Genomic DNA, 26,332 nt, shown 5'->3' with positions numbered 1-26,332 from the left:
CTGTGACACACAAATAAAACTAGTCGTGTTATCTTTTGCAATCTGGAAAACAGTGACGATCACTCTTTAGGCCAGACAACATGTGCAGAGAAGGGCGGGTGCGTTTTCATGCAGCAGTGAGCCAAGTGGTTTGCGATGTGCCTTCTCGATGGAGAAAAAGTTTTCATCTGTACCTGAACGTTCCTTTTGAAGGCAAAGACGTTCTTGGTTATTATCTTTCCCAACTCCTTATCACAGATTTAAAATGAAAATGCTCATCCTTCAGGCTAAGTGATGTATATACACTCATAAGTACACCTATGATTATAAATATGCTAATAACATTTTGCATTAACATAGAGGATGAAAGAGCTTCATAGAAGATGCTTAGCTCATTAATCATCAGGGTATCCATGAAATAGCTAGGTGAAAGAGGGAGGGGATGGTTTGCCAGCTTCTTCGAATGACAGAAAACTGCATGATGGAAGCAGTTAGCTCCAATTTGTCTCGTGACCCTTTTGCAGGGCCTGAGAGAACACGGAACACTGTCTTCAAGTTCGGACTGACTTATACCACGTTCCTCCCGCATAATGATCAAGGCCCTCGTTGGTGGTCACTAAGTGTTCTATGCTTCCACTCTTCTCGTCCACCCTGGATCCCATGGGGACCAGCAGAAAGCTGACGGGGCTGCTTGCTCACAGACTCAGGGAGGTTTTCCAAGCTTTCTATCTCCATGCTTTATGCTCGATTCCTCTCGATGAGAAACATCCTTTCGATGTGTACCTCAGCTTACCTGACGCGTTTGCCGCATGTCAACCTGCTAACCTCACTCCAATCCCACTGCTTGAGGGCTTCTTAAAGATAGAGCCCCTGCCTCCTACACTCAACCCGCCATTGAGAAGCACCGCATGCCACTTAGGCCTTCAGAATGCCACGGGCCATGACAACAAACTCTGGCTCCCTTGGAATTAGGGTCTCCTGAATGTTTCTGGGACGACGTCAGAGAGCCCCTCCAGGCCTGCCGGGGTGACGCTGTAAAGTGGAAGTTACCGTGAGTGTGGTATAGGTGTACGGGTAGTGGTAAGCCAGGTAGCAGACATCCTCATTGTGCGGGAAGGTGACGGTGAAGGTGAGGGTATAATAACACTTTCCAGACGCTGCCCCCGTGACGGTTGCACTCTGCCGATAATGGTTTCTGAAAGAGAAAGGAGAGAGGAGACTGAGGGAGAGGCGGGGGAAACAGTCGTTTGGGGACCCAGGTGCTATCAAGCTCTTGTGTTACACGCGGGCAAAATGTTTATTCGAAACACGATGTGGGAGAAGTTTAGAAAACAGAGAAATGTACAAGTGCGCTTACTGCCAGGTCACGAGCCAAATCAGCAGCATCTAGACTGGTCCATCTGGCTCCTAATTATAGTATATATGCCACAGGCCTTTCCTTGCTGTGTCTAAAAATGAGGCTATAGAGTCACTGAGCTAGAAAACAGAGGAAAATGTGGATCATTCTGTTTTTTCTAGGATTCGACTGCAGACATATACTTTATTACTCAAATCTGAGTTTGCCCGACCTCTGCCGCTCCCTAGACCACGAAGCGGAGCCCTTCCTTCCCCTTCCGCCTGCCAAGTGGGCTTATTAGCCATCACCACTATATGTCGAGTTCCAACTCGAAACGTAACATACGCCATCTCATGCTATCTCTGCGATGACCCGTTCCGTAGATGAAGAAGCAAAGGCTTCGAAAAGTTAACTTGTCAAAGGTCACAGAGCTAGTAAGAGGTTAATATGGGACTCGAACCCAGATCTGTCTGCAAAGTCTCTGTCCTTTCCACTACAGAAAGAATCCTCCCAACAGGATGTACTTCTCACCCCAAATGTGGCTCGGCTTCTTAGAGCTGGAGCCTGCACATTTCCCTTTGTCAAAGATGCAGAATCAATTTCGAGACTTCAGAGAACAGTATCACAGTAAATTGCCCCCAGAAGTACAGTCTGCACAATATTTTCCCCACACGCTGCCAAATATGCTCTTGCCATTCCCGTTGATGCTGATACAGCTGTGCAGGCTTTCCCGAGACATGTTATCATCAAGCCCGCATCGTAATGCAAAATACGCATGGGCACCAAAAGATGTGGTCGCACCTTCGAACATTTCTAATGTTGGCTTACTTGTCCACTGTGCGTTGGGGTCTTCTTGGGGGAAAGGGTGGGGAGAGGGAAGAAGTAGAGAATTATTCTGTGTGCTCTTTCAACATATAAAAAAATATGGATTATTCTTTTCTGACTTTTTGCTACCTTCACACCACCCACCCCTGCCAAAGCAAAAAAAAAAAAAAAAGAGGCAAACGAGAGTTTTGCAGTTATTTTCCATTTATAAAACTAGAAATGGGAGTAAAAGAGCGTGGTAATCTCACAGACTATGGCCTGATACATTTCTCTGGCCTTGGTTTCTTCCCACATGGCTCCCTGGAGCCTGGGTCATTCTAGGGAGAGAAGGATGCCCCCTAATGGTGTGAGCCCCGAGTGACCACCCCACCCAGCTGTTCAGCATCACATTAATGGGACCCATTTCTTCTGTGACAATAGGACTCGAAACTTCAAAAAGGCATCTTCACCTACAGCGCCATCTCAATCTCAATACGTAATTGAGTCTACTTTCTCCAGATTCCTCCAACATTCTGTAGTTTCTCCTGAGCTAAAGCTCTGGTTATCGGAGCGTATGTAACGAAGCAGGTGGGAGTTTGGAAAGCTTGCAAGCCACATATGCTCTATCTCTTTTCTCTTTCTGAGTTCACTCATAAAGTCTCCACCGGCAAATGCATCCTCAGTTCACACCGAGATGAGCCTAGCCAATCACACCTTCCCACAATGGAAGAGCCGACCAAAATGACATAAGCTTGTCAAAATGGTCAAAGCGTGGAAGAAGTTCACCTGTAAACATAGATATGGGAGCACACACTTTGCACACAGACACACACACACACACACACACACACACACACACCAGGTGAGGGTAAAGGCAGATGGAAACACATCTAGTGCCTCACCATCGCCCAGTTCTTGCAAACAATGAAGGGCACCTGTCCTTAAGGTGAAGAGCTGCCCCCAAGGGCAAGTGGGCGTGGTCTCACTGGACAGGAGCCTTGCCGTTTTTTTAGGTTTCCCATTGTACTCTCAAGGACACTGAAATCACAGGCACGTGCGTGCACACTAAGCAAACTCGACCTGACCCCACCAGCCACTGGAGGGAGCACGACAGAAAGGAAGTGAGGGTGTGAAAGCCCCATCTCTTTGCTCTTCCTGCCATTCACACCGAACCTGGGCTCCAGGCGAGGAACAGCTATAGTAAAATCAAGAGAGAGAGAGAGAAAATGGGATCATTCGTAACTTTTGAGCTTCTGGGAGCCCGGGTGCTAGTGATTTAAGGAAAGTGTAAGAAATGTGAATGATAGTTTTATCTCTATGAAATCTACCTTCTCATACACACACGCACACACACACACACACTCACACTCAGGCCACTTCTCATGGCCAAGACTAAAAGCTCTCCTCTGATAAGCCTGTTTCAGGGTGGTTGCAGACTGCGGGAATTGAAGAAAAGATGGATATTTCTCATCCAGGATGAGTTTCGGCTAAAGGAGATGCAGTCACCACCCTGGCTTGGGGTTTAAACTCTAGCTGGACCTAAAACAAACGTCGGGATCCCCCACTGACCCTCCTGGTGGCCGTATTAGAACAGGAGGATCCAGGAAATGGTTCTACTACCCCTGAAACTTCCCTCTTCAGAGACCTTTAAACTTTCCCAAGATCCCCTTCCTCAACGGGAAACGCCTGATATGTCCCTAAAGTGAAGCCCTTGGCTTGCTACAATTCAATTTGTCCACCATAAAGTGAGATCCCATCAACAAATTATTTTTGTTTTCCCGGTTCTTATGTGAACATACTGAGGGATGTTTGCAAGGCGGTCACATTCATCCTTCATATTTTAAATGGTCCCCCTGTTCTTCTGTCGTATGGAAACCCCTTTCCTTCTTCTTCATTCAGCCAGCTCCTCATCTTCCGTCAAGACTCCACTTGAACATTTCCTCTTCCAGGAAGCCTTCCCTGATGTCTGCCCTTTCACGTAGTTCTTACGTATCATACCGTGTCTCTCCCTCACTGCCAACACTTCATGGCAGGAATCATGCTAATTCATTCGTGTATCTTCATGCTTGGCACAGTACCTGAACGTAGCAGCTGCTCTGTTAAAGTCTGTAGAATAAATGGACCTTAGATGCCAGGAGTAATAATTAGGACGCTTAACATATATTATCTCTAACTGTAATGATCCCTTTTGAAGCTAAGGATTATACGCACTCTACAGATGAGGAAATGGAGGGTCGCAGGTGTGAAATGTCTTGGGCAGCTCCATACAACAGGCAGAGTAAGCAGGATTCAACTCTAAGTGTGGGCTTACTTCAAAATCAAGATTTATTATTATTATTATTATTATTAATCAAAATCATCATCATCACCTCTCTTAAGAATGGACCAGAGGTTTTGGGGCCCAATTCATCAAGCGAGAATTTGAAATTTTCATCTTCATAAATCAGGGCTGCCTATAAACTTAAAGTCTAAAATAAAAGAAGGAATGCAACATAATCCAGATGAGAACCGACGAAACTGATCCATATTACTATGATTCTTTATGTCATTGGTATGTGATGCCAGTAAAGTGTTTCTCCTAGTTATTAATAATAATTGCTAACATTCATGAACACCTACTATGCACCAGACGCTGTTCGAAGCTTTCCGTGTGCTTTACCTGATTTCATTGTCAGAGCAGCTTTCTTAGGTCGATGCCATTATTATCCCTGTTTTACAGATGAGAAATCTGAGGTTGAGAGAGGCTGGGATAATTTTCCCAAGGCCACACCATTAAAGAGTGGTAGAAGTTTGATTCTGAGCACTGTCTCTCCTCAAGATGCTCTCCCAAGGTGGGGGAGAAGCCTGGTGAAATCAAATGTGATCTCTGATTTGCTGGAACCCAGACAGGCAGGTCATCTAGGGTCAAAGATGATCTGAGATTGCAGACATCCAGCCATCCTACAGAGAAAAGCCTCCTCTTTGTTTTCCTGTCCCCTGAACCATTTATCTTCAGAATGATCTGCACTTTCATAATCATAAAGCTTTCAATGAAGCAAGGAGCAAAGCACACAAATGCAGTTATATACTCCATCTATTTCCGTTTGTACTTAAAAATATGCTGGGAAGTCTTCTTTTTCCCCCTCTGTGTGTATGAAATAAGCAAATGCTAAGAGAGAGAGTAATTAGGTAATCTTGCGATGACGATGGCTGTGTTTAACAAGGGTGCGTCGCTTCGCTTCACGGGGCCTGGTAGGGTGGAACAACCAAGTCGCCAGGCTCCCCCCTGTCTGCGGTGTCTCTAATCATCTACATAACACCCAATCTCTCTCCTGAGATCCCTGGGAAGGAGGCATGATGGCCGAGCTCTTGTATGACATTCATCTTCATGAGTGAGCTGTTCATCTCCTCTCGCCGGCGGAGAATAAATGTCAGAAGAGACCAAGAGACCGGCCGCTGAGTACTACACAGCCACACCGAGCGTGTCACCCTCCCTCTGCCCTTCAGCACCGAAACGAGGTTAGCCCAGAGCTGGGAGGGACTCTGCAAAGGCGTATGGTACCTGCAGAAGCAGACCGCAGGGGACGAAGTCAGGCAGAAACGAAGACTGGCCTTGCTTACTTTCATGAGAGGCGTGAAAAAATGAGCCTGCCCCTTAACGTTCTTCCCTGTAGGGATCGCTTTGTGGTTTCTGGCCTACTGAGCTGCTAGGTGGGTGGGGGAGAGGGAGGAGGTGAGGGTGTGGGACGGGGGCAGGAGGATCAACTGAGCACAAGGAGAAAGTTCTAGAATTTCTCTTTAAACTTCTTAGGATCTAGGTAATGAGAAAGAAATTATCTAAGGTTTAATCTGGGGATTAACACCGCTGGCCTTACACAGCCCATGTCAATATGATGTCGTGAGTAATTACAAAACAAACTAGAGTATGATACAGCCATTTTACCCCCTCTTCTCTGTTGTTTTCCAAGGTTGAGATATGAAAAACACATTGCATTTCGCATCTACGGTTTTCATATGTCAAGTAGTTAAGTATCAATTGCTGTATGGGAGGAGGCTCCCTAAAGGAGGGGTAGAAATAGGTCGCTACCACATTCTTTTGCTTTTAGCTTCTGGCAAGGTATTTAAGTTTGCAGAAGCCGAGATTAGTGGATTTACACTAATTTATCTAAACCAAACCTTGCAATATAGACAATTTTTAAAATTCTGCTTAGAAGTCATAGAATGACAATAGTATTATTTCAAGTAGAAATGGCCAAGAAAATGGAAGAATGGGTATGCCCTACCTTACTCTTAATACCAGCTCTTTCTCAAGAATTCTTACTTATATAAAAATAATCTAATCAGATCTGGGAAGTTAACCAATGATTTTCAAAATTATCCAAAAGACTATTTACATTATGTTTTTCATGCTGAACCCTAAGGTTATATGCCCTGAGTTATCAGCAATATAAAAATATAGTTAACCCTTAAACGAGAATTTGAACTGTGTACATACACTAACACACAATTTTTTTAATAAATACTTTAAATGTACTTTCTCTTATTATTTTCTTAATTTCCTAGCTTACATTATTATAAGAATATAGTATATAATACATGTAACGTATCAAATATATGTTAATTGAATGTTTATGTTATCGGTAAAGCCTCTGGTCAACAGTAGGCTAATAGTTAAGTTTTGAGGGAGTCAAAAGTTATACGTGGATATTTAGTCTACAGCCATGCCACCCTGAACAAGCCCAATCCCGTCTGATTTTGGAAGCTAAGCAGAGTCGGGCCTGGTTAGTAATTGGATGAGAGACCACCTAGGAAGACCAGGTGCTGTAGGCGTAAAAAATAAAATAAAAAATAAGGGATTATAAGCTGACAAGGTCCTTACAATCTGTGAGGTCAACTAAAGGTTGCCTTGCCTAAAAAAAAAAATGTTATACGTGGATTTTTGACTAGGCAGAGGGATAGTGCCCCCTACCCCTGCATTGCCCAACGGTTGACACGTGACAATGAGGTAGACGGTTAAAATGATTATTTGTTTCGTCTTTTTCTCATCATTTAAAAACCTTAACCTTTTGCGTGTTTCCTACTGCACACAATGTATCAGTATAGTAATGCGTATATAACTGATCAAAAAATAATTTATAAACACATCTATGCGAGAAGTTCGTGAATAAATAATAGCCTAGCAAAATAGCTTGGAGGCTGCATTCTAGCTGATGACAGGACCCACAAAGCAGTCAGCCCGCCCCCTTCACAGGCCATCGCTGTCACTTTTTGAGGGAGACGAGTGTTCCATTCTTTCTATCTTCTTCTCCTTCACCCTTCCATAGACAAACTCGGGGACCATGGCCCCTGGTTCTCTCCACAGTGACCATCCCAGCACAGAACATGGCACTAAATCTGGGAATTGCACAGCATGATAGAAATAGAACTTTCTGAGTTCCTGATGATATAGCGAAGACAAATAAGGAGGTAAAGTTCTCCCAGGGGAGAGAAAAAAGGCAGAGATGAAGCAAAGAAATCTTCTAGGGCAAATCGACTCGGATCGCGACGGGTAGAAAGGGAGCGGTGTAGTGTTTACTCTGAGGCATTCTGCAGTAGGAAAGGTGCTCTGGTTTATGGCGGAGTCGAGATACATGGATCGGTCCCATCTTTAGATCACTGTATTGGAACTATATTAACACAACGCGGTGAGGAATCGTAAAACAGACCGCACAACGAGGTAGCAATCTCATCCATTTATCTCTGCTGTATGCGTGGCCGGAATGTGAGAAATGAATTCCATTATACATTCACGGACTTCTGCCACCTCTCTGCTCCTCCTTAATCACATAACGATTGCCTCGTTAATGAATCCGAGAGCTCGGAAAGTTAGCACTGGCTTTCCTTAGGCCAAGGCTGTGCTTTTCGGATGCATGGCGTCTTCTTTCTCCTTTCTGCGGGTGCTTAATCCATCCCCTTAAGCCTGCTCCTTATCCTCCACCTGCAAGACGGCCAGCCTCCGGAAAGAGCTATGCCTCGCCGGGAGAGGATGCTAAATGTTAGGCTTGTCCAAACTCTTACTAAGCTCCAGATCCATAGCCGGCTGCAAGTGGGGTCTTTCATGTTTATTTAAGGTTACTCTTTTCAGAGGACACGAAAAGCCGTTCTTGACACACCAAAGTCCAAATCCAGGCTTTTGTTATTTTCCCCTGCAGCTGTGGCCTCTATTACCTTGAGGTGATTTTTAGTCTAAATCTCTTTGGACCACAGAAAGATCCTCAGAGTCTCTAAGTAGATAGGCCGGAGGAGTCATTGCCGGAGAGGTGAATGGAAAACCGACGACATTGCAATATTTTGCTACTGTTCTAGAGAATAGAATCAAAATATTACTTAGGCCCATGTCCCAAACCATCAAGGACTGTAGGCTGCCACCTCTTTTATTATAAACTGTCGGTCAGCACAGCTCTGTCATGCAGACCGTTACCTCTGTGGCGATTTCTGCCTCTGGGTCTGATAGAGCAACTATTCTTGACCTTTCGTGTCTATCGGTGCTCCTGTCCTCCTGGCCTCAAAGGCCAAGAAGCGTAAGTGCCTATACATTCTGTGATACTGATGACAACCTAAATTCTAGAATGTCTGATTTTCAGTTTTTTTAGTATCTTATTTTCCATCAAAAAAAAAAGCACAAGTCAGCAATTCACGGGTCTGGATTTCTTGGACTGAAAGATATGGCTACTTTAAATTTCATTATCATTTTATATGTTACACTGATGAAAATGGCTACTGATAAAGTGTGGAAGATGAATTTTGAAGACTGTCTCTCTTTTGCATTTTTCCAAATCACCTTACTATGGAGGAACAGTGACCTAACTGTTATTTATCGCATACCCACCCTTAGCGGCTCTGGAAAACTGAAGCATGGGATGGGCGAGAACAGGCTGGGACTTCTCAGACTTTTTGTTCACCAGGAAAAAAATGGAAAGAGGTAAAGAACTAAAACTCGATACACTAATCACAAGTTGAGTCCGTACAACTTCTAATGTCCAACACGGCCTCATCAAGGTTGCAATGTGTTTACGTGAAGATGGACCCCATTTGGCAAATCAAAAGCTATTTCTTGGGGTCTACCATGAGTGCCACTGACCATGCTTATGCCTCTGAAGGGCGACGCATTTGCTGCTGAGACAGTGACAGGTATAGCAGACAAGCTCAGAATGCTGAGGTTTGTAAGAGCAAAGTGGAAAAGCAGGAGATTGAGTAGAGACAACGCTATTGCAACTCACTTGTAATAACAGATTTCATAGCCTGTCCGCATCCAGGTGGGCCTGCCAAGAAGAGCCTCCTTCACAGAATACAGAGTTGGCTGCATTCCTGAACAAAACAAAGGCGGGATTAATCCACCGAGGAAAGAGAAAAGGGCAAAACTGTTGTAGCGGGCTGTCTGATGGCCCCCAATGACATCCAGGTCTTAATTCTCAGAACCTGGGACGATTACCTTACATGGCAAGAGAGACTTTGTAGATCTGATTAAATTAAGGTCTCTGAGATGGGGAGGTTATCCCAGTGGGCCCCAAATTCAATTGCAAGCATCCTTAGAAGAGAGTCTGAACAAGTGTAGACTACAGAGGAGAAGCGGTGTGACTGAAGCAGAGACACGTTTGAAAATGCTACGCTGCTGGCTTTGCCGATGCAGGAAGGGACCAGGGAGTGAGAAGAACGTAGTTCTAAAAGCTGGAAAAGGAGCAAAAAAAAACAGAAACTCCCCTAGAATCTCCAGAGGGAGCATGGCCTTTCCAACACCTTGGCATTAGCCCAGTGTCACTGATTGTGGGCTTGGGGACTCCAGAACCGTGAGAGAGTAAATGTGTCTTGTTTTAAGCCATAAAGTTTGTGGCGATTCATCACAGCAGCCGCACAGAGTGAGTACAAGGGTCGAGGTCCCTATTTCCTGTTTCTCCAGCAGCAGAACAAAATAGAGGCAGTTCCTGAGCTCGGACCTGGACAGACGGGAACATTTACTCCTTCCTGAAAGCTGCTCAACGAATTAGTCCACAACCCGGCAAAAACACAAGATTTCCCATTCCTGCAAATGTTCCATATAAATTCAGACTGCCAGTCAGTCTTTGGCCCTTGCATGTCTCCTCTAAAAATGGCACAGGTATTCAGGAGAAGGTAAACGTTCTCCAGAGCTTTCTCTGAATGGAAATCAGTGTCGGGTTGCGCTGTTTGCCTGTCTGTAACAAATAAGTCTATCCCAAGACCGTGGGATTTGGGAGATGGAGAGAACTAAATAAATGAGAGGGCTCGCTGACCTCAAGAAGTTCGAGGTGGGGCGAGGGGGTCGGGAATTGGTGGGGTGTTAGCGCGGTATTCACGTCCCCTGGGAGGCGGAGGGAGGATTTTTAGCTTCCCCACACTCTTGCCACGCCTGGCAACCAAAACGTGTCAACCCTCCCTCCTTCGACCCCTTTGGGAACCCAAGCAGGGCTTCTGACGGGGACCCGAATAATCAGCAAGCAGCATCACCCCCACTGTCATCCAGAAACTGTCTATTCAGAGCTCGTACCGTAATTAAACTGGCTGTTGGGCTTTTCACAGTTGATGATGTTGAAACGGTAAGGGACGGCGGGCCTCATGCCGCCCACCTTGAAGTAGAACCACTGCTGGTGCTGGGCGCTGCTCACGTCGGCATTGAGCAGCAAGTCGTACTCAAACCTGCCAAGTCGGAGGGAAGACAGGAGTGTGAAGGGTCTGACAGGTCACCTCCGACCCTGACGGCCTACGCGTCACAGACCCAAGACCCGGGCTCTCGGTGCCCTGGTGAGTGATACTCCCATCACCCAGGTCTCACAGCCATGGACGGAGGTCATGGGAATTCAGGGCGGGGGAGGTAGGGGGCGGCATTTTGGTTTAGAAGAGTCAGTGACACAACCGTAGCATATCTTTTTTATTAAATTGTGATGAAGTCTCTATCTAGCTGGAAAAATGCAAGTGTACTCTTTCCCAGAGAAAATTCATCACATCTGGTTGGACGCGCCATTACTGGTCGAAGCTGGACATCAACCCTGAGCCTCAGTCTTCTCATTTGGAAAGTGGGAATAGCGTCTAGACATGCAGTGGTGTTTATAAAAGTTAACTAGTATAATATATATGTAATACATATAACTAATATAATGCATACACATTTATATATACGTATATGTATATATGTAAATCCCCAGCAAAGCAACAAACATGAATTATGCTGGTTGTTTATTCATTTTTTTCCCCTTTCTTAATTGATGTACATGCAGGAAAGCTCACTAATCTTAAACTCAATAAATTTAAACAAATTCATCTGTCTACACCAGATGACAACTGCCCAGGTCAAGATACAGGTCACTTCCAGGACCCCGAAAGGCTCTTGTGTTTCCTTCCCGTCCCAGTCACTCTGTCTCCAAAGCTAATTAATTTTCTGAGCTTTAGCAAAAGAACTAGCAATGCAGTTTTGACTTAAACATATTCGGGTGCTTCATTTTCAAAAATATTGCTGTCCCATCCCCTAGGCATGCTCCTGGAGCTGCTCTTCTCGAAAGGGCAATGTTTTTGCTCTGAGATAGTCATCCTCTCCTGCCCTGGACCCATGATAAAGGGCAATCCCTAGTGGGATTTGTGGAAAGGTAGAGCTCTGGACAACACATAGCAGAGCAGAGTAGAGCTGACCGATGGATTCCCACTCCTTACTCTAACTGCTGAGGTTGCCATACGAGGAAAAAGCATGACCTGCTGAGAAGCACTCACGTGAACAATTGTGGAAAGTCTGTGACCCTTAAATTGTCTGCTGTGCCCACAAGGTGCTCTCTCCAAAAAAAACGATCATAAAAATCCCTTGCCTGTAAGTAGGCTTGTTCGCTGTCATGTGACCGTCACCCTGACCGCAACTGATCCATTTAGGATTCTACACTCTGGCCAAAGGGAGATATATGGAGAGACCCAAGCCAGGCCAGCAGCTAAGGCACACCCTGAACGGATCGCTGTCCCACCAGCCGTTCCCTAAGCAGGCCTGCTCTCCTGGACCCTGTGAACATTATACACGGAGAGAAGGAATAATAAAAGTGTAGGAAGAAGCGGAAGGTGAACCAGCAAACAGAAAAGAGAAGAAGGTGGGTGAGGATTCTCGACATGATGGTCTTTCCCTTTATCAGCCCGAGCAGCTCAGCGGGTACTTGTTTTATGTGCTGAGCTTCCTTGAAATAATCCGTGTACGAGAGAGGGGGAGAGAAGAAGAGAGAGGGAGGGAGGGAGGGAAGGAGAGATCACCTTTTACCTCTCCCCCAAAAAATAAAAACTCCAGAAATGACTCCTAGTGGATACAAAACAGGTCTGAGCAACACTCAGTTCTGAGCTCTAGCGTGGCGACTGCGCCCCGCTGAATAAGGGCTAATGTTGACTGCGCACTCACCACAGGCCAGCCTCTCGTCTAAGAGCTGCATGTGTGCTATCTAACTCCCATAAGACCCCTCTGGGGTGGCTGCTCCTACTGCCCCCTCTTTGTGGGTGAGGAAAGGAGGGCATGGCATAGTTGGGCGACATGCTCAGTCTCCCGGTTGGAAAGGGGTGATGTTGCTCTGGATTTCTGGTCCCAAAGCCTGAGACTGCCACGCCATTGATGGTTGCGGACTGTTCCTTTCAGAAGGTCACCCACAGGAGATGGATTTTATATCTTGCCTTTTGGCAAATGGCAAACGTAGTCTACACTGCCATCGTAGGAAGGATTATAGCAAGAACAGAGATCTCTTCCGCCACCGGAAATGTCTGTTTTATGTCCCTCTTCTAGTTTGAGCAGCCACAGACTTCCTTGCCTAGAAAATCCTTGCCTATGAATGAGAGCTCACTGGTCAGTTGTGGCAGGGACACAAGGCACTGATCATCCCCTTGAATGCAAGAAGGCTCTTCTCACTAAGGGAAGGCCCAGGTTTTTGCCACCTAAAGACACAGCTATGGGACACGGAAAGGTACAGGAATAGGGGACCCCGTGTACCCTTTCGTGTCAACACAACCAGCCCTGGCATCAGTAGAAGCACAAACGCCCCAGTCAAAGTGTCCTCATATCCAAATAGGAACCCATTATTTAGAACACAGGGGTCTGCGTAACAGTCCACTTTCGGTGCCCTCCTTGCCATGACATCAACTGGTGAGTCCCCTAGTGGCGTGCTGGTCAGTGTTTACCAACCGACTGCCTTCATTTGTAGCATCTGCCACTTTTCATGGTGTAAATGCCCCCAGCACGGCTGGTTTCAAGCTACCGAGGTGAGGTCACTGCAGAGAGTAGAGAAGAGGTCACCCCACATGCTCGCTTGGGCTACCGCGGCCCTCCTTACTTACTCACGCACTTGGATGGCTTTGCGAAGATTTCCTGACTCGAACTTGGAGGAGAACCGTAAAACGCCGGAAGCCGTGTCTGGCCTATAATGGAACAGGGAACGTGCGAGCCTATGAGTTATTGCTCTTCTTGGGCACGTGTCGACATTTCTGAGATAAGCGTTCTCTTCCCGATCTTTAACCCAAATAGTCATCACGCTGACTTCGGGAGCCGGAATGGATTACTAGCACGAGGCACACTTGTTCCCACGGCACTGTCAGAACTGTCCATGCTCTTTCCACCCCCCACCCCGCTCCGCCGACTCGCGAGACCACCTACCAAGGCTCATCTAAGCTGAAAACGACTTTATTCATAACGTCACCAGGCTGGATGAATCTCCGGATGTCCTCGATGATCTTGATCCTGAAAGAGAAAAATTGGGAACCTTTCGAAGGCTGATTCTCACTCCTTACTCCACTCAGCCTACGGTCACCCGGGAGAGGCCCAGGGAGTCACTGGAGAGATAGGAAAGAGTAGTTAAATAACGCCCCAACCTTGAGCTGACAGAGTGCAAAAAGCACTGCCCCCTACCCCACCTTCTCTTCTCAATCAATACATGAAAGGACACTGAGCAGGAGAAAGGTCGGAGGCTGGGATGCTGGATTTTAGTCAGAGGGTTCTGGACTTGAAGGGGAGTTTCATCAAGAGCATCTGAGCCAAGGGGCTTTGGGGGTTTCTGGCTGTGTGAATAAGGGGGTCCTCTGGACAGAGACAGTTTTGAGTGAGATATTAGGGTTACTGCCTATTAGCAACCTAAGGACTGGGAGGCTCCAACAAGCCTTTGGGCTCTTGCGTTACTTATATCCCTTGAGTGCTGCCTGCTCCAAAAGACTAAGGTCACTCTTCCGAGAAACATTCATACCTGGGAGATTTAAGTAAGTCCAAGGAAGAAAGCCCAAGGGATCTTCCTGATTTTCTTCCTGAATTTCTAAGTCAGGTCTCTGGGGTGGGATGGGGTGGGGACGGGGAGGTAGACATGAGGTCTGGACTCAGAGAGAAGACGTTCTCTCCAGGGGGAAGCTGAAGTCTACAGTGTGTCTCTCAGGAGCTGAGCATGGCAAGTAACGTGCAGGGGCTGAGGACAGAGATGTCAGCCAGGAGCCCAAGTGGGAGTGGCTTCTGGGATCCGCCACTGATTTGCTAATGAAATGGAAAATAAGTTAATGAAACTTTCTGGTATGCACACTTTGCTCCATTGGCTTTAGTGCATGCATACTCAATTTTTTTTTTTTTTCGGAGAAAATGATATTTTTCCCTTGGCTTTAGCAATTTTCATTTTAATCTCACTTTGCTGAGCCAAAGGCAAAGCTCCCGTTCCTGAATTCTGGGAATAATCCATCACCCAGTGCTTCTTCCCTAAAGAATGCATTTTTTTCCCCATACACTCCTCAAGTGATACCGAATATTATTCTCCAAGCCAAGCCAGATTCTATACGGTCAGGAGTGTGGGATGAAGGTTCGCCATCTCCTCTCATTAGCAAGAGACCGGATACCCATTTGCAGTGAACAAGAAAGGGGGATCGGAAATACTCCACGTTTGTTTTTTCTGAACCTTCCTCTAAGGAATGATACTGGTGTTGGGAGAAACTGGATTACCTCTCTCTGTCATAGTGGCCTGCAGTGGATATGGGGTAAGGCGTAGCATTTGAATCATCTAAAGGATTCTTTTTCAGGAAACGCATGCCTCCTACTACCCCACAGTGGTTCTGAAATGTCCTAGCACAAAATCAAGCATGTACGTTTGGCGAAAGTTTCTCGAAAGCCTTTAAAATGCTCCTGACTGATGCTCGCTTTTCTACGGAGAGCAGAACTATTGACCACACCATTCCTCCTACAAAAATGCTAGAGAAGAGGAAGACTACAGGTCTCAAGTCAGCAGCACCATCACCTTTGGATTCCACATTTGCGTTCCAACAGGGGCTGGGGGGAGGAAGACGGACAGTGTCCCCAGAGATCAGGAAATGCCACTGTCTTGAGGTCAGCCACAGATCTGGTTCCTCTGGCTTTGGCCATATACAGGTAGGGGTCATGGAAGGGGACATGCTTGGGATGTGCTTGCAGAAGTTTGTCCATTACTTCAACAGATCCTCTACATCTCGTGGAATTGGGAAAGGAGGCATTCGTCTTTGGGCATGAGATCGTGTCCATGTCCCAAGCATCCTCTTTGAGAAAAGCCTGAGTGTCAAGGGTTTCATTTCCAGAAGAATCCATCCCAGGACCATTGGACTGTGTGCTTTGGGATGGGTTCATTCCATGTCCTCTTCTGGAGGCGAGATGCCCACTGGACCTCCCCCACTTCACTGTGCTCAGCAGGGAAGTCTGGACTGCGTCTTCTCTTTCTCGTCCCCGGGAGCTTTGGTCCCTAGTCAAGCAATGCCGCTCTGAGGTGGCATCGGCCGGAATGTGGCGGTGATTGGCATGCTGCATCTCGTCGGGGTTCAAATCGCCTCCAGGATTGCGCTCCAGTTCCTCCAGGTTTAAAGTAGAAAGGACAGGTCAGTGTCCCCTTCCAGGCGAAAAATACAATTTTATCCCTGACCTCACCCTCTGAGCACAGAACTAAGCGTAAATCCTGTGAATGGGGGAGCTTTTCCCATGGTTGGCCAAGGAAAGGCTAAGAGTCTAACAGTTGGTATAATCATAGAAACTCATGTTGAAGAGGCTTTAAGCGAGTCTAATACTACTCTACACAGTACACGATGCCTCTGCAACACCCTCGACAAGTTATAATCTGCTTGAACAACCTCATTTACAGGGTCTTCGCTGCACCCGAAGGCGGTACCTTTTATTTGAGGATCATTGTGATTGCTTTAAAAAGTCTTCTTCACCCTGAACTGAAATTTCCTTCCCTGAAATTTTTACCCACTCATCCCCTTCTGCTTTCTGGAGTGAAACAGAATACAGTGACTGCTTTCTGCACGTGACTTGCCTTGCACCATTAAATGTGGCCAAATTCATGATTTACTAGGAGCAAATAATGGAGATCAACAGGCGGGCATAAAATACCAGTGTCAGTAACAGCAGAAGCAGCAGCAACTAGCCACTGGCTTCACATCACCACATGTAAGGTTCACTTTCTATTTCTACTGGCAAAGCGACCCTGGCAACAGGCTGGCGACCTTTAAAAGCTACCTAGTACAGCTTCCCTACTTTGACAAGGGAACGACTACACCATGAAGAATTTTCACTTGTTTTGGTGCACCTTGTCCACCAGACAGCAGGCAGCCATGTGTACCTTCCTCCTCTTTCCACTCTAGATGTCAGCTTGTGGGACCCTCGCCCGCACCCTCCCTCAGCCACCTTCTGCACATTTTTGATGGGCCTTCTGTTCCTCTCTCAGAAAGCTCCCAGAAGCAGACTGCTAGTGATGAGTGATGCTTTCCACCTGGAAATCTCCTTTTGCCCTCCCAGACCCTGCAGAGAACCCGCCGGGCATCACCAAGGAGCAGCGCCACGGCACACGCCCTACCTCGAAGCTGCAGGAGAGCTCAGGACACATCGCCGCATACTGCATCAGTTCCCCTTCAGGTCGGTCGAGACCAGGTTTGCAACTCAGCTTGTTCACATCTGTTTCCAAGTCATCATCCTACAATGGAATATGCAAAAGAATCAAAATAAGAAACGTATGACAACCGAGAAAGCCACTCTGAAAAAAAATCGAGAGATGCTACGGAGATGATTCTTCACAAACCTGGAACAGGGTTTCCTCGCCTCCAAATTACAGTGTAATGTGCGAAGGATGATTTAATGGGCCTCGTCGTATTTTTAAAATAAAGAAGATATACAACTTTCCCCAGCATTTATATCGGTATGTATCAGCACTCATCATAAATAAATAATTCTTTATATAAAAGAAGATGAACTATGGAAACAATAAAAGGAATACAAAGGAAATTTATCTCGTCACCACCTTCATGAACATAATCGTATTTACCGAACCCATCCGTCTACCTTCCTTTGCTGTTTAGGTCCTTCACAAATGTTTAATGAGCACCTACTATGAGCAGCTACTCTCTTAAGTGATAAAGGTTCAGTGACAATGGGACAGAGGAAGGTCCACGCCCTCATGCAATCTGCCTTTTCCTGAGAGAAGGAGACAGTGAACAAGAAAATAAACAAACGAATAAGGTAATTTCAAACAGTGATGGGTCCCACAGAAATAATGAAAGCGGGTAAAGTGACCGTGATTGAGACTGGGGTATGAAAGCTGTTCGGATTGGGGGAGCCTGAGAAAGCCTCACTGAGGAGGTAACACTTTAACTAGACCTAAATGACAATAAGGTCCAATTATGCAAACCCTCGGGGAAAGGCGTTACCAGCAGGAGGCACGGCTTAAATGCGCTTACGCTGAGGCACAGAGAGGAAGAGGCGGATCGCAGGAGTCAAGAGTCAACAGGAAGCGCTAGGCCAAGCTTGACGGCCCCGAGGAGGGGTGCATAACCTCCTGCCAGGCCTGTACCCTCCGTACCCGTCAAAGTTTGCCGAGTCATCACCACAGGTCTTTTCTTTCTTGGGTTGACTATTTAGAGACCCTTTATTTTTGCTTCTATGTTATCATTTCATAATAGTTTAATGGTGAGGGTGACTCTTCCTCCAAACACTTCCATACTTTCCAAAGGTTGGAGAATCTCACAGAGAAAGGACAGTAGGAACCAAACAGTCCCGTCTCTTCATCTGTCCACGTCTCTCACATATGGAGTTTCCCTAATGAAAGAGAGGGTGGAAAACCTGGCGCTTCTGAAGACCTAGAGTATTCTCGCCTCAGTAAAATAAATGCGGAAAATAAATGTCTATGTTCCTGATTCAGGGAAAAAAGAAAGTGGAATATTCCAACCATTTTCCGCAATTCTCCTCCAAACTTCAAATGAAAAGAAAAATGGATCCCAGGAGGCTGACTTAATGATACTTTCACATACAGTGCACACCAGGCCCAAACGTCTGAGCCTGGTGTTGGAGATTCCAACACTCCTGCTACTTCCGGGTTTATCTCCCAGTTCCTCCTGGCCCCCAACATCTCCCCTAGAGCCGCACCCATTCCCCAGGGTGACACCAACGGAAACGCAACCTGGCCAGCATCGGGACAAGGCAAGGTTGGTGCACCTGGAGTGAGAAGCGCCACGTCACCCATGAGCTGCGGCCTAACTCATTCTACAGGTGGCCGGGTGACCGACTTAGCTTTAGAGCGAAGGCTGGGAAAATACGGCCCACTGCCTGTTTTTGCAAATAAGGCTTTATTGGAACACGGCCAGGCGCGTTCACTTGTGTATTGTCTGTGGGTGCTTTCTCAGTATGATGGCAAAGTAGAGTAGTGGTAATGGAGACCATCCCTGGTCTCCAGGCTTTGGATGTTGGTTTCTGAACATCCGGGCCCTCGGGCCATCTGTCACCTCCTTCTGTATCTCTTACCAATACCAGTTATACTTATCTAGGGACGTGCCAGCTTCTGTGTCCTCACAGCAGCCCAGACAGTCCTTCGCCATCTAGGACTCCAGTGACCATCTCATCCAGAAGCTTTCTGGCCCTTCCTCCTCAAACAGGACACTTCCCAGACTGGCTGTTCCCAGCCTTAGAGTTGCGTTCACCGCCCTTCTGAAGGCGAACAAATGCCCCAGTTCACTACAGTGAACTCTTTCAAGAAGAAAAGTATGACTTATTTGCTTTCGTAGCCACGTTACCAACCCTAAGAACGGTTCATCTCTCCCACGTACGCTGCCTCCTGCATGCGTTACATCCGGGAAAGTACCTGGGAGAGATGAGACGTGAAAGAGGAAGCGATTCAGAAGGGCGTAAAAGAAGCGAGAGCTTAAATTCACGGAGTTGGTCCAAATCTCACGATTACGTTCATGAAAAAGGAAAAAAAAAAAAAACATGACCAACATCTAGTCTGTACATGTTGCTAAGTTTCTCTTCTGTTGATAGTCCCAGTTTTAAGCCAAAGATTGCATCCGATTTTCCACTCTGAAGACCCTTCACAGATAAAAAGCCCCTTTTAACCACTCTGTCTAAGAGACTGGTCCCGATTATTAACTGAGCTTCGCAAATGAAAAGGCCACCAGTTAGAGGCCTGGGTCTGTTGTGACCCGAAACGAATGCTTCGGGCTGCTCGCCCGCACGTCCTGCAGAAAGTCGTGCTGGGTCCACCAAGGAAAACCCGATGTGTTGGAGCACCGGTTCCCCCTGCTCCCGCTACAGCCCAGACTCTACCCCTGATTCTCTAGAACTCGTGTTCGCACACAGACGCATCATCGTCTCCTTGCCTTCGAGGCTTCTGATGAATAGTTTCCAGGCCCTCGCCAATGTGTCTCGTGCTTCTTTCCCAGCTGGATTTGTTTATTTGTTTCAATCCCACTCCTGCCAAACCCACCATCGTCCGTGGAGTGGGGACTAGGGAGAGTGTCGGGAAGCTCCCCGCCCCCCACGTGCTCTGTGAAGCGAGGCACTGGCTGCGGCTTCCCCCTCCACGGCAGATACAGGGGGTGACTGACATTCTGCATTAGATGCTCAGAGCAAGCAGGCGGGGAGGGCAGACTGGCGTTGATGAATGACTGCAGCAGCACGGTATTATTCAAATAATTCAGCAAGGACTCCACAGGCCTGCACTGCCAAGCTACAGCAAAGAACCAATTTGCTACTGATGACTTCAGAAATGATTCTATTTATCAACAAAACCCGGAGAATGCCAGAGTGTCAATAACAGTCTTAACCTAGAGACCTGGCTAAGAGATAGTCCCTCTATGTCTGCTACTATCATCAGCAAAGTGAGTGATTGCTGTGATAGAGAACTTTAAAAGCCTCTTTCTCTCGAGGTGGAGGTAGGTAGGAGAGTGGGTAAGGAGGAATGAAGGGAGGGCAGGAGAGAGAGAGATGAATGGATGGATGAATGGATGGATGGATGGATGGATGGGTTTTTAAAATCCAGGTTTCATTTCCAGGAATGTCATAAAAGGTAGCATTTACTTCTTAGTCTTATTTGTAGATGACAAAATTAAGGAACTATTACTTGAAGGGGCCTGTCTGAGCTCATGTCTACCAACGGAAATGGAGACAGAATTATAACTCATACATAAAGGTTCCCTTATTCTAGAGCAGTGTCTCTCAGTCAGGGGTGATTTTGACCCCTGGGGACATTTGGCACTTCTAGGAGACATTTCTGGTTTCCGATTGGAGGACAAAGGAGTGGGTGCTACTGGCACCTAGTGAGTAGAGACCAGAGATGCTGCTACACATCCAACGATGCACAGAACAGCCCCCAGGATGAAGAGCCATCTGGTCAAAACTCCTGGAGCACCAAGGTCTAGAAATCCTTTCCTAGAGACATAGTCAGTACACCGATGTCCTGCTGTGTTTTTAAAAACCAAGTTTTACTGGAACGCGGCCGTGCCCTATCATGTACGCTGTTTCTGGGCGTCAAAGGCAAGGCTGAGGGGTTGCGATAGAGACCGTGTGGTCCACAGAGCCTAAAGTGATTACGATCTGACCTTTTGCAGAACGTTGCTGATCTCTGTTCTGTAGCATAGGTCGTTATGGGAAGGAGGACAAAGAGCACCGCTTTCCTGCTGGCAGCAAAATGCACACGGGTTCTGAGGGAAATGGAAATGTGCGACGCACTGGTCCTGTGCAGCCAGGGTAAACAGGAAGGGCGGCTTACGGAGACAGGTACGATCTACTGGAAAGGGTTTCATGGAAGATCTTTCCATGGTCTCTTTGCCTGAATGTCACTCACACATTAAATACGTCAACCGTAAGCATTCAGTGTCTACCTGATGGGGTATAAGTGTCTTCCTAACGGACAGCCTCTGACTTTATAATTAGACACTGCCCTGGACCTACCGAGATGAAACGACCTGGAAATGGATGACAGTAGCTGTCATTTATTGAGCATCCCTATCTGCCAGGCACGGGGGAGGAAGGACAAAAGTCAGACCTGAACTTCACGCTGGTCTTAGGCGAACACAGCAAGTGATGCTGCCCACCGTGCAGGGTGAATGTGGAGACAATCAGCAGTGCAGGCCGGTATACCTACTTCCTCTTTCACCTCTTCAGAATCTGAGTCTTTGTCCTCTTCTTCGTCATCACTGTCATCTTCGAAATCCTCTGGGTGGGGAAAAAGAGGGGAAGTAGGTGAGGCTTGGAATTGTCTCGGAACTGAATTCTCACCGCCCCACGGTTAGTACTTCTCCCTCTCAGAATGAAGGGGCTCGCTACTGAGTGCACGAGAGCCCGACGCATCCTAATGTTTGCTCATCGGTACCCGAAATCACGTGCCCAGGTATGGGGGAGCACCATGTCCTGAAGCCTAAAAACTGCTGTCCCACACTGAACGCAAAGTGATCGCAGAATAAAACGATGCAGAAATACCACCCAACCCAGAAGTCATTGCGCTGCTCACGCCGTGAAGACGAGAGATCACATACACACGAAAAGCGCCGTAAGTTAGACAGCAACGGGGCGGCTCCCTAACTTTGATACAAGGGAGAGCACTTAAAACTGAAGTCCATACATGCATTCAGTGCCATGACGGCAAGTTGCTGCCCACGGAAACTCTGTTTTGTGGAAGGAGGATGGACTGAGAACGCATTAGAATCTTCTGACAACGATCTTGGAGATTGGACGATCGCGCTTTCAAATGCTCTCAGATGACTAGAATGAGGTTTTTAAATAGCAAAAGTTTGATTTCGATTTTACCCTTAGGGCGAATGAATTCCAGAACTGGTCAGTACAGTGGAGGGACTCCATCATGGGATGGTGAATAGATTTTTTTTTTTAATTAGCTGAGATCAGGCATTCAGAGCTATCAAGCAACATGGCCACGGTTAATAATTACAGACAAAATAAGTGAGGCTTGGTATTTTGTTCAGTCTGTGTATGAAAAACTTGCTTTTTTGTACGTATTTCTAATTAGCTTGCTGGATAATCACGGCCTATGAAAGAACTGATTTTACTTTTCCCCACATTTTCCTGAAATACTGCCATAATGTAAAAACGTCATCTTAAAGCTCACAGTGACCCTCTTGCTTTACCTTCAGCGAGAGCACGTGGAGGCTCAGAGGCCACGTCCCCAGGAACCGGAAAGGCGTTGGCACTGCTGGCTGTGACCAAAGGAAGTGGCCTCTTGGGGTGGCACCGCCTCAGGATCTGAAGCGCCGTGGAGATGACAGGTTCCAAGCTGTTGTCACCCAGCCGGTCCTGAAGAGAGAGGAGATTATTTGGGATCCTGGCATCTCGTGCGGAGTCCTTTCGCTGTGGCAAGATAGAATGTGTAATTCGAGCCTTCTGATGGAGAATGGTGTCTCACGTAGACTCGGCTTTGGTCTGGTGTGCAAGCTGAATTTTTATTTCTCTTTCACAGCTCATAGATCATTGGAATAAATTTAGTCTGAAAATAGACTTGAAAGTCTTTCAAGGGAGGCTGCAGGTCTCCTTAGGGGAGACGAAGTCCAGGGTGGCTGGGGGAAGAGGCGGAGGTGGGCGTCTTCCTTCAGCCAGCCGTGTGTCACGGTAAGTGATGGCCTAGAGAGCGAGCAGCTGAACCGAGGGAAGTCTTACTTTACTCTTTCAGCTGTTATCCAAAGAGAAAAATACAAAGGGAAAAGAATAAAATATGAAATCTGCAGAAGAGACTGAGTGAATCCCAGCACCTAAATTGAATAACATGTCTCTCCTTGGTGCCCAGAGCGTCGATCCCTCTTGGTGCCAACCCGAAACGAAAAAAAACCCAGTCCGCAGACGTCACATTGTGATATCGATGGAGCATGACAAGACTCTTCTTTTCAGACGCTGTGAAAAAAGGTGAGGACAAGTTTACTAAATTGAGAGAGACAGTTGGGAGGAGTCGGGTTATCTTTCTGGCAAAAATAATGGTCATTTTCTTCAGTCTCTTAGTAAATGTTTTGTCCACTGACTCGGTACAGAAAGCTGACCCGTGTGAGCCTCTAGTCTGAGATCCCTAAGGACCTTCCAGCAAGCTCTGAGGCCAACAGGAGGTATGAGGGTGCCGAGAACCTGCCGCCGGGCAGAGCGGCTGTCTCTGATGAGCTCATACCATGTCATCTTCAGGGCCGCGTTACAAGTAGTGCCATGCAAAAGAACACGGAGGAAAAAAAAAAAATAGAAATTCAGACATGAAGTTCAGGGAAGCTCCCCACATGACTCTAAAATATGATAAAAGTCAGTCCACCTTCAAAACAGAAATGTCTTCACACGATCGAGGATGCTCTCCCCACTTCTGTGTGCTCGAACGGTCCCAACCAGGGGTCCTGAACCAACAGCAGGAGACGCTGTCGGTGGAAAATGAATGACGTGAGGCGATTTCACCCCTGAGACCCGTCGGATGATGTTGAGCGCTTAGTGAAAAGTATCAGTGTCTGGAAGAGGAGCGAACTGAGCAGGAAGCAAGAAGAAAGAGGAGGCTGACCCTTTCTGAGAGGATCTGAGAGCACACGCTGGGCTCCGGTCTTAGGAGGTACAGAGTCGGTCTGCAATTACCCGTTCCTCCAAACTGATAACTACCTCAGACTGTCTCAGGGCATGCTTGGGGGAGCTCTTTTTCAACCCTACCTTCCAATTGCCATCCTTCCTTCTCCCCACTTCCTCAGAGAAAGCTCCAGCACGACCCCCTTACATCACGCAGCGCCCTGCTGCTTTCTGGACAATAGGGTTCTCTCGGCGTTTAAGGGATGCGAGAACGCGTGACCCAGGAAACGAAGAGGTGGGGTCACCGACAGAGGGGCGCTGCAAGCAGTGGCCTCAGTCAGCAGAAAGGCAGAGAACAATGTGATGGACAAAGGCTGTGGGAAGGACTCGAAAATGGTTCTTTCTCAGTCACTCTTCTGTGCAGTAGGTTTGTAATCCCGTCAGAAACACCAAAGGCGGCGTCGCCGACTCAGAGGAAAATACCACAGGACAGTGGTTTTCAAAGTTTGCTACCCAGACCAACAGCATCAGCATCACTTAGAAACTCGTCAGGAATACAACGTCTCAGGCCCCACCCCAAACCTACAGAACCAGAGGCTCCGAGGACGGAGCCCTTACAGCACTCCAGGTGACTGTGACACATGCTCAACCTGGAGAACTGCTGGGGAGGTGGACAGAAGCATGGATTTTGAGTGAGACCACTGGTTTTGAATCCTTTAAAACACTGAAGTCAGACAGTCTGTGTAAACTGTTAAGCCCGCCCTAGGCCACAGCAAGTGCTCAATACAAATCTCTCCTCCTCCTCATCATCATCACCATCAGCAGCAGCATACATAATCTGCCATAGCCACTGAAATGACATCATAGAGCCAAGGTCCCCAAGCTGGCCATCCTGTGACGCGCGAGCCTTCTCTGGTGGAAAAGAGGATGGACGGCCAGCTGGAAGTCCAGCACGGTTACGATGGCATCTGTGCTCACGGCCAGGTGCAGGGAGGCCCTCCAGCTAAGGAACTCTGGCCGGTAAGGGCAGATTCTGCCTCTGCTCACACCCGCTTCCCTTCCCAGCAGGAGCGGGAGGCTGGGCTCTTGTAAGTTCACTGAGTTGAGCCATCGAGGTCTTCCAATGACCTTCTGAGGACCTGCTTTGAAGATCTTGCTCGAATGATCTTTTTTCTGCTTTCTTCTCATCGCAGACATGGACCTCTGGGACCGACATCCTCTTCCTTTACTGCCCTTTGAACTGGTTTTTCAACATCAAACAGAGGAACAGCCAACGATGCAGAGGGCGGAGGAGCTGGCTGAAGCTCGTGAGCCGGAGATGGGGGGCTGTTTGGCATCAGCGGTTCGGGGGCGGGGGAGTGGGGGGCGCGGGGAACGCCACCAGGCCGGGGAGAGAAGAGAGACGTGGGGACCCGAGTCTACAAAGTATGATGAATCTTGGAAAAATTCAGAAGCACTTCCTCATCCAGAGGCATCGAATGTAGAATGCGGCTATTTCATGACTGAGAAATTCCAAAAGCCGTAATGATGGAGAGAAACCCAGAGCTGATAGCAGACGGAAAATGAGATGTTGGTTTGCAGCTCGGCATTGCGTTATTGTTTAGAGGAGGGGGAACATGCTATTTTTTTTTTAATGTGAAAAGTCTACCAGCAGCACGGTTGGAAAACAGCAGTCTCGTTCACTGCTTCATTATCTCGGATATACTCGGGGAGAGAAAAATTGCAGGTTGTCCAGAAAAAAGCAGAAAGAATGATGAAAAGAGAACAGAGACTGGCTAATATAAGGACAGCAAGGAACATAATGCATGTGAAACGTGGCGAACTTGGTTCCAGGAGAAGGTGGGGGAGCAGATGGTGGATACTGGGGAGATGTCGCATCGTCGATACAGAGGCTATACGTGGCCTTGCACAGGCTTCAAATGAGCCCTAATCGAGGGAAAGTAAGGAATGCGTTCTTTGGATTGAAATCCAGGAAACTGTACATGCAGAATCTGCCAGGATGCTGATCAATAACAGCCCTTACAGGTGCTATTCCCTTTGCCCGAGATGCTCTTCCTCTTACACTTGCATGACCAGCTCCGTAATAATTCAGGTCTCAGCTTAGGTGTCACCTGCTCGGAGAAGACAGGACCCTTCTGACAGAGCACCTTCTCCTTCCACCTGCGGTGTCCCTGCAGACCTTTGACCTTCCATTACTGAGCAATATGAAATTACTGTCCCCACGAAGTTCTTTGCTTCCTTCATGTCTGACTCCCCGCTAGGATGCTAGACCCACAAGCTAGGGGGGCTCGTCTGTCGAAATACCCAGTAGATTCCACAGGGCTGATTATTCCCGTAACTGCTCAGAGCCGTGAAGTCATGGCGAGCACTCTGCTGAGGCTAAGATTTCTCCACGTTAACTGACTCAGGCTACACGACAACCATATTTTATTATTTTCACTCTT

The 26,332-nt window shown here is 47.3% G+C and overlaps 1 protein-coding gene and 1 pseudogene across 1 annotated transcript in view; one reads left to right on the top strand and one right to left on the bottom strand.

Moving 5' to 3' along the window:
* AGBL1 (AGBL carboxypeptidase 1) overlaps positions 1 to 26,332 on the bottom strand; it is a 535,540-nt gene that overhangs the window by 252,223 nt on the left and 256,985 nt on the right. Inside the window, exons 11-19 of the mRNA XM_039858445.1 lie at positions 22,496 to 22,661; positions 21,499 to 21,569; positions 16,945 to 17,061; positions 15,364 to 15,944; positions 13,755 to 13,838; positions 13,439 to 13,519; positions 10,641 to 10,789; positions 9,358 to 9,445; positions 1,030 to 1,174 (exon numbers count right to left, since the gene is read on the bottom strand). Coding sequence (XP_039714379.1) covers positions 1,030 to 1,174; positions 9,358 to 9,445; positions 10,641 to 10,789; positions 13,439 to 13,519; positions 13,755 to 13,838; positions 15,364 to 15,944; positions 16,945 to 17,061; positions 21,499 to 21,569; positions 22,496 to 22,661 — 1,482 coding nt within the window. The remainder of the gene's footprint in view (positions 1 to 1,029; positions 1,175 to 9,357; positions 9,446 to 10,640; positions 10,790 to 13,438; positions 13,520 to 13,754; positions 13,839 to 15,363; positions 15,945 to 16,944; positions 17,062 to 21,498; positions 21,570 to 22,495; positions 22,662 to 26,332) is intronic.
* On the top strand, positions 6,810 to 6,928 carry LOC120599434 (uncharacterized; annotated as a pseudogene).

The sequence above is a fragment of the Pteropus medius genome, unplaced genomic scaffold (assembly GCF_902729225.1).
Source record: "Pteropus medius unplaced genomic scaffold, Ma_sr-lr_union100, whole genome shotgun sequence".
Classification (NCBI taxonomy): Eukaryota; Metazoa; Chordata; class Mammalia; order Chiroptera; family Pteropodidae; genus Pteropus; species Pteropus medius.
Note: the sequence above shows the minus strand (reverse complement) of the source record. Positions and strands in the feature narration are given on the sequence as shown.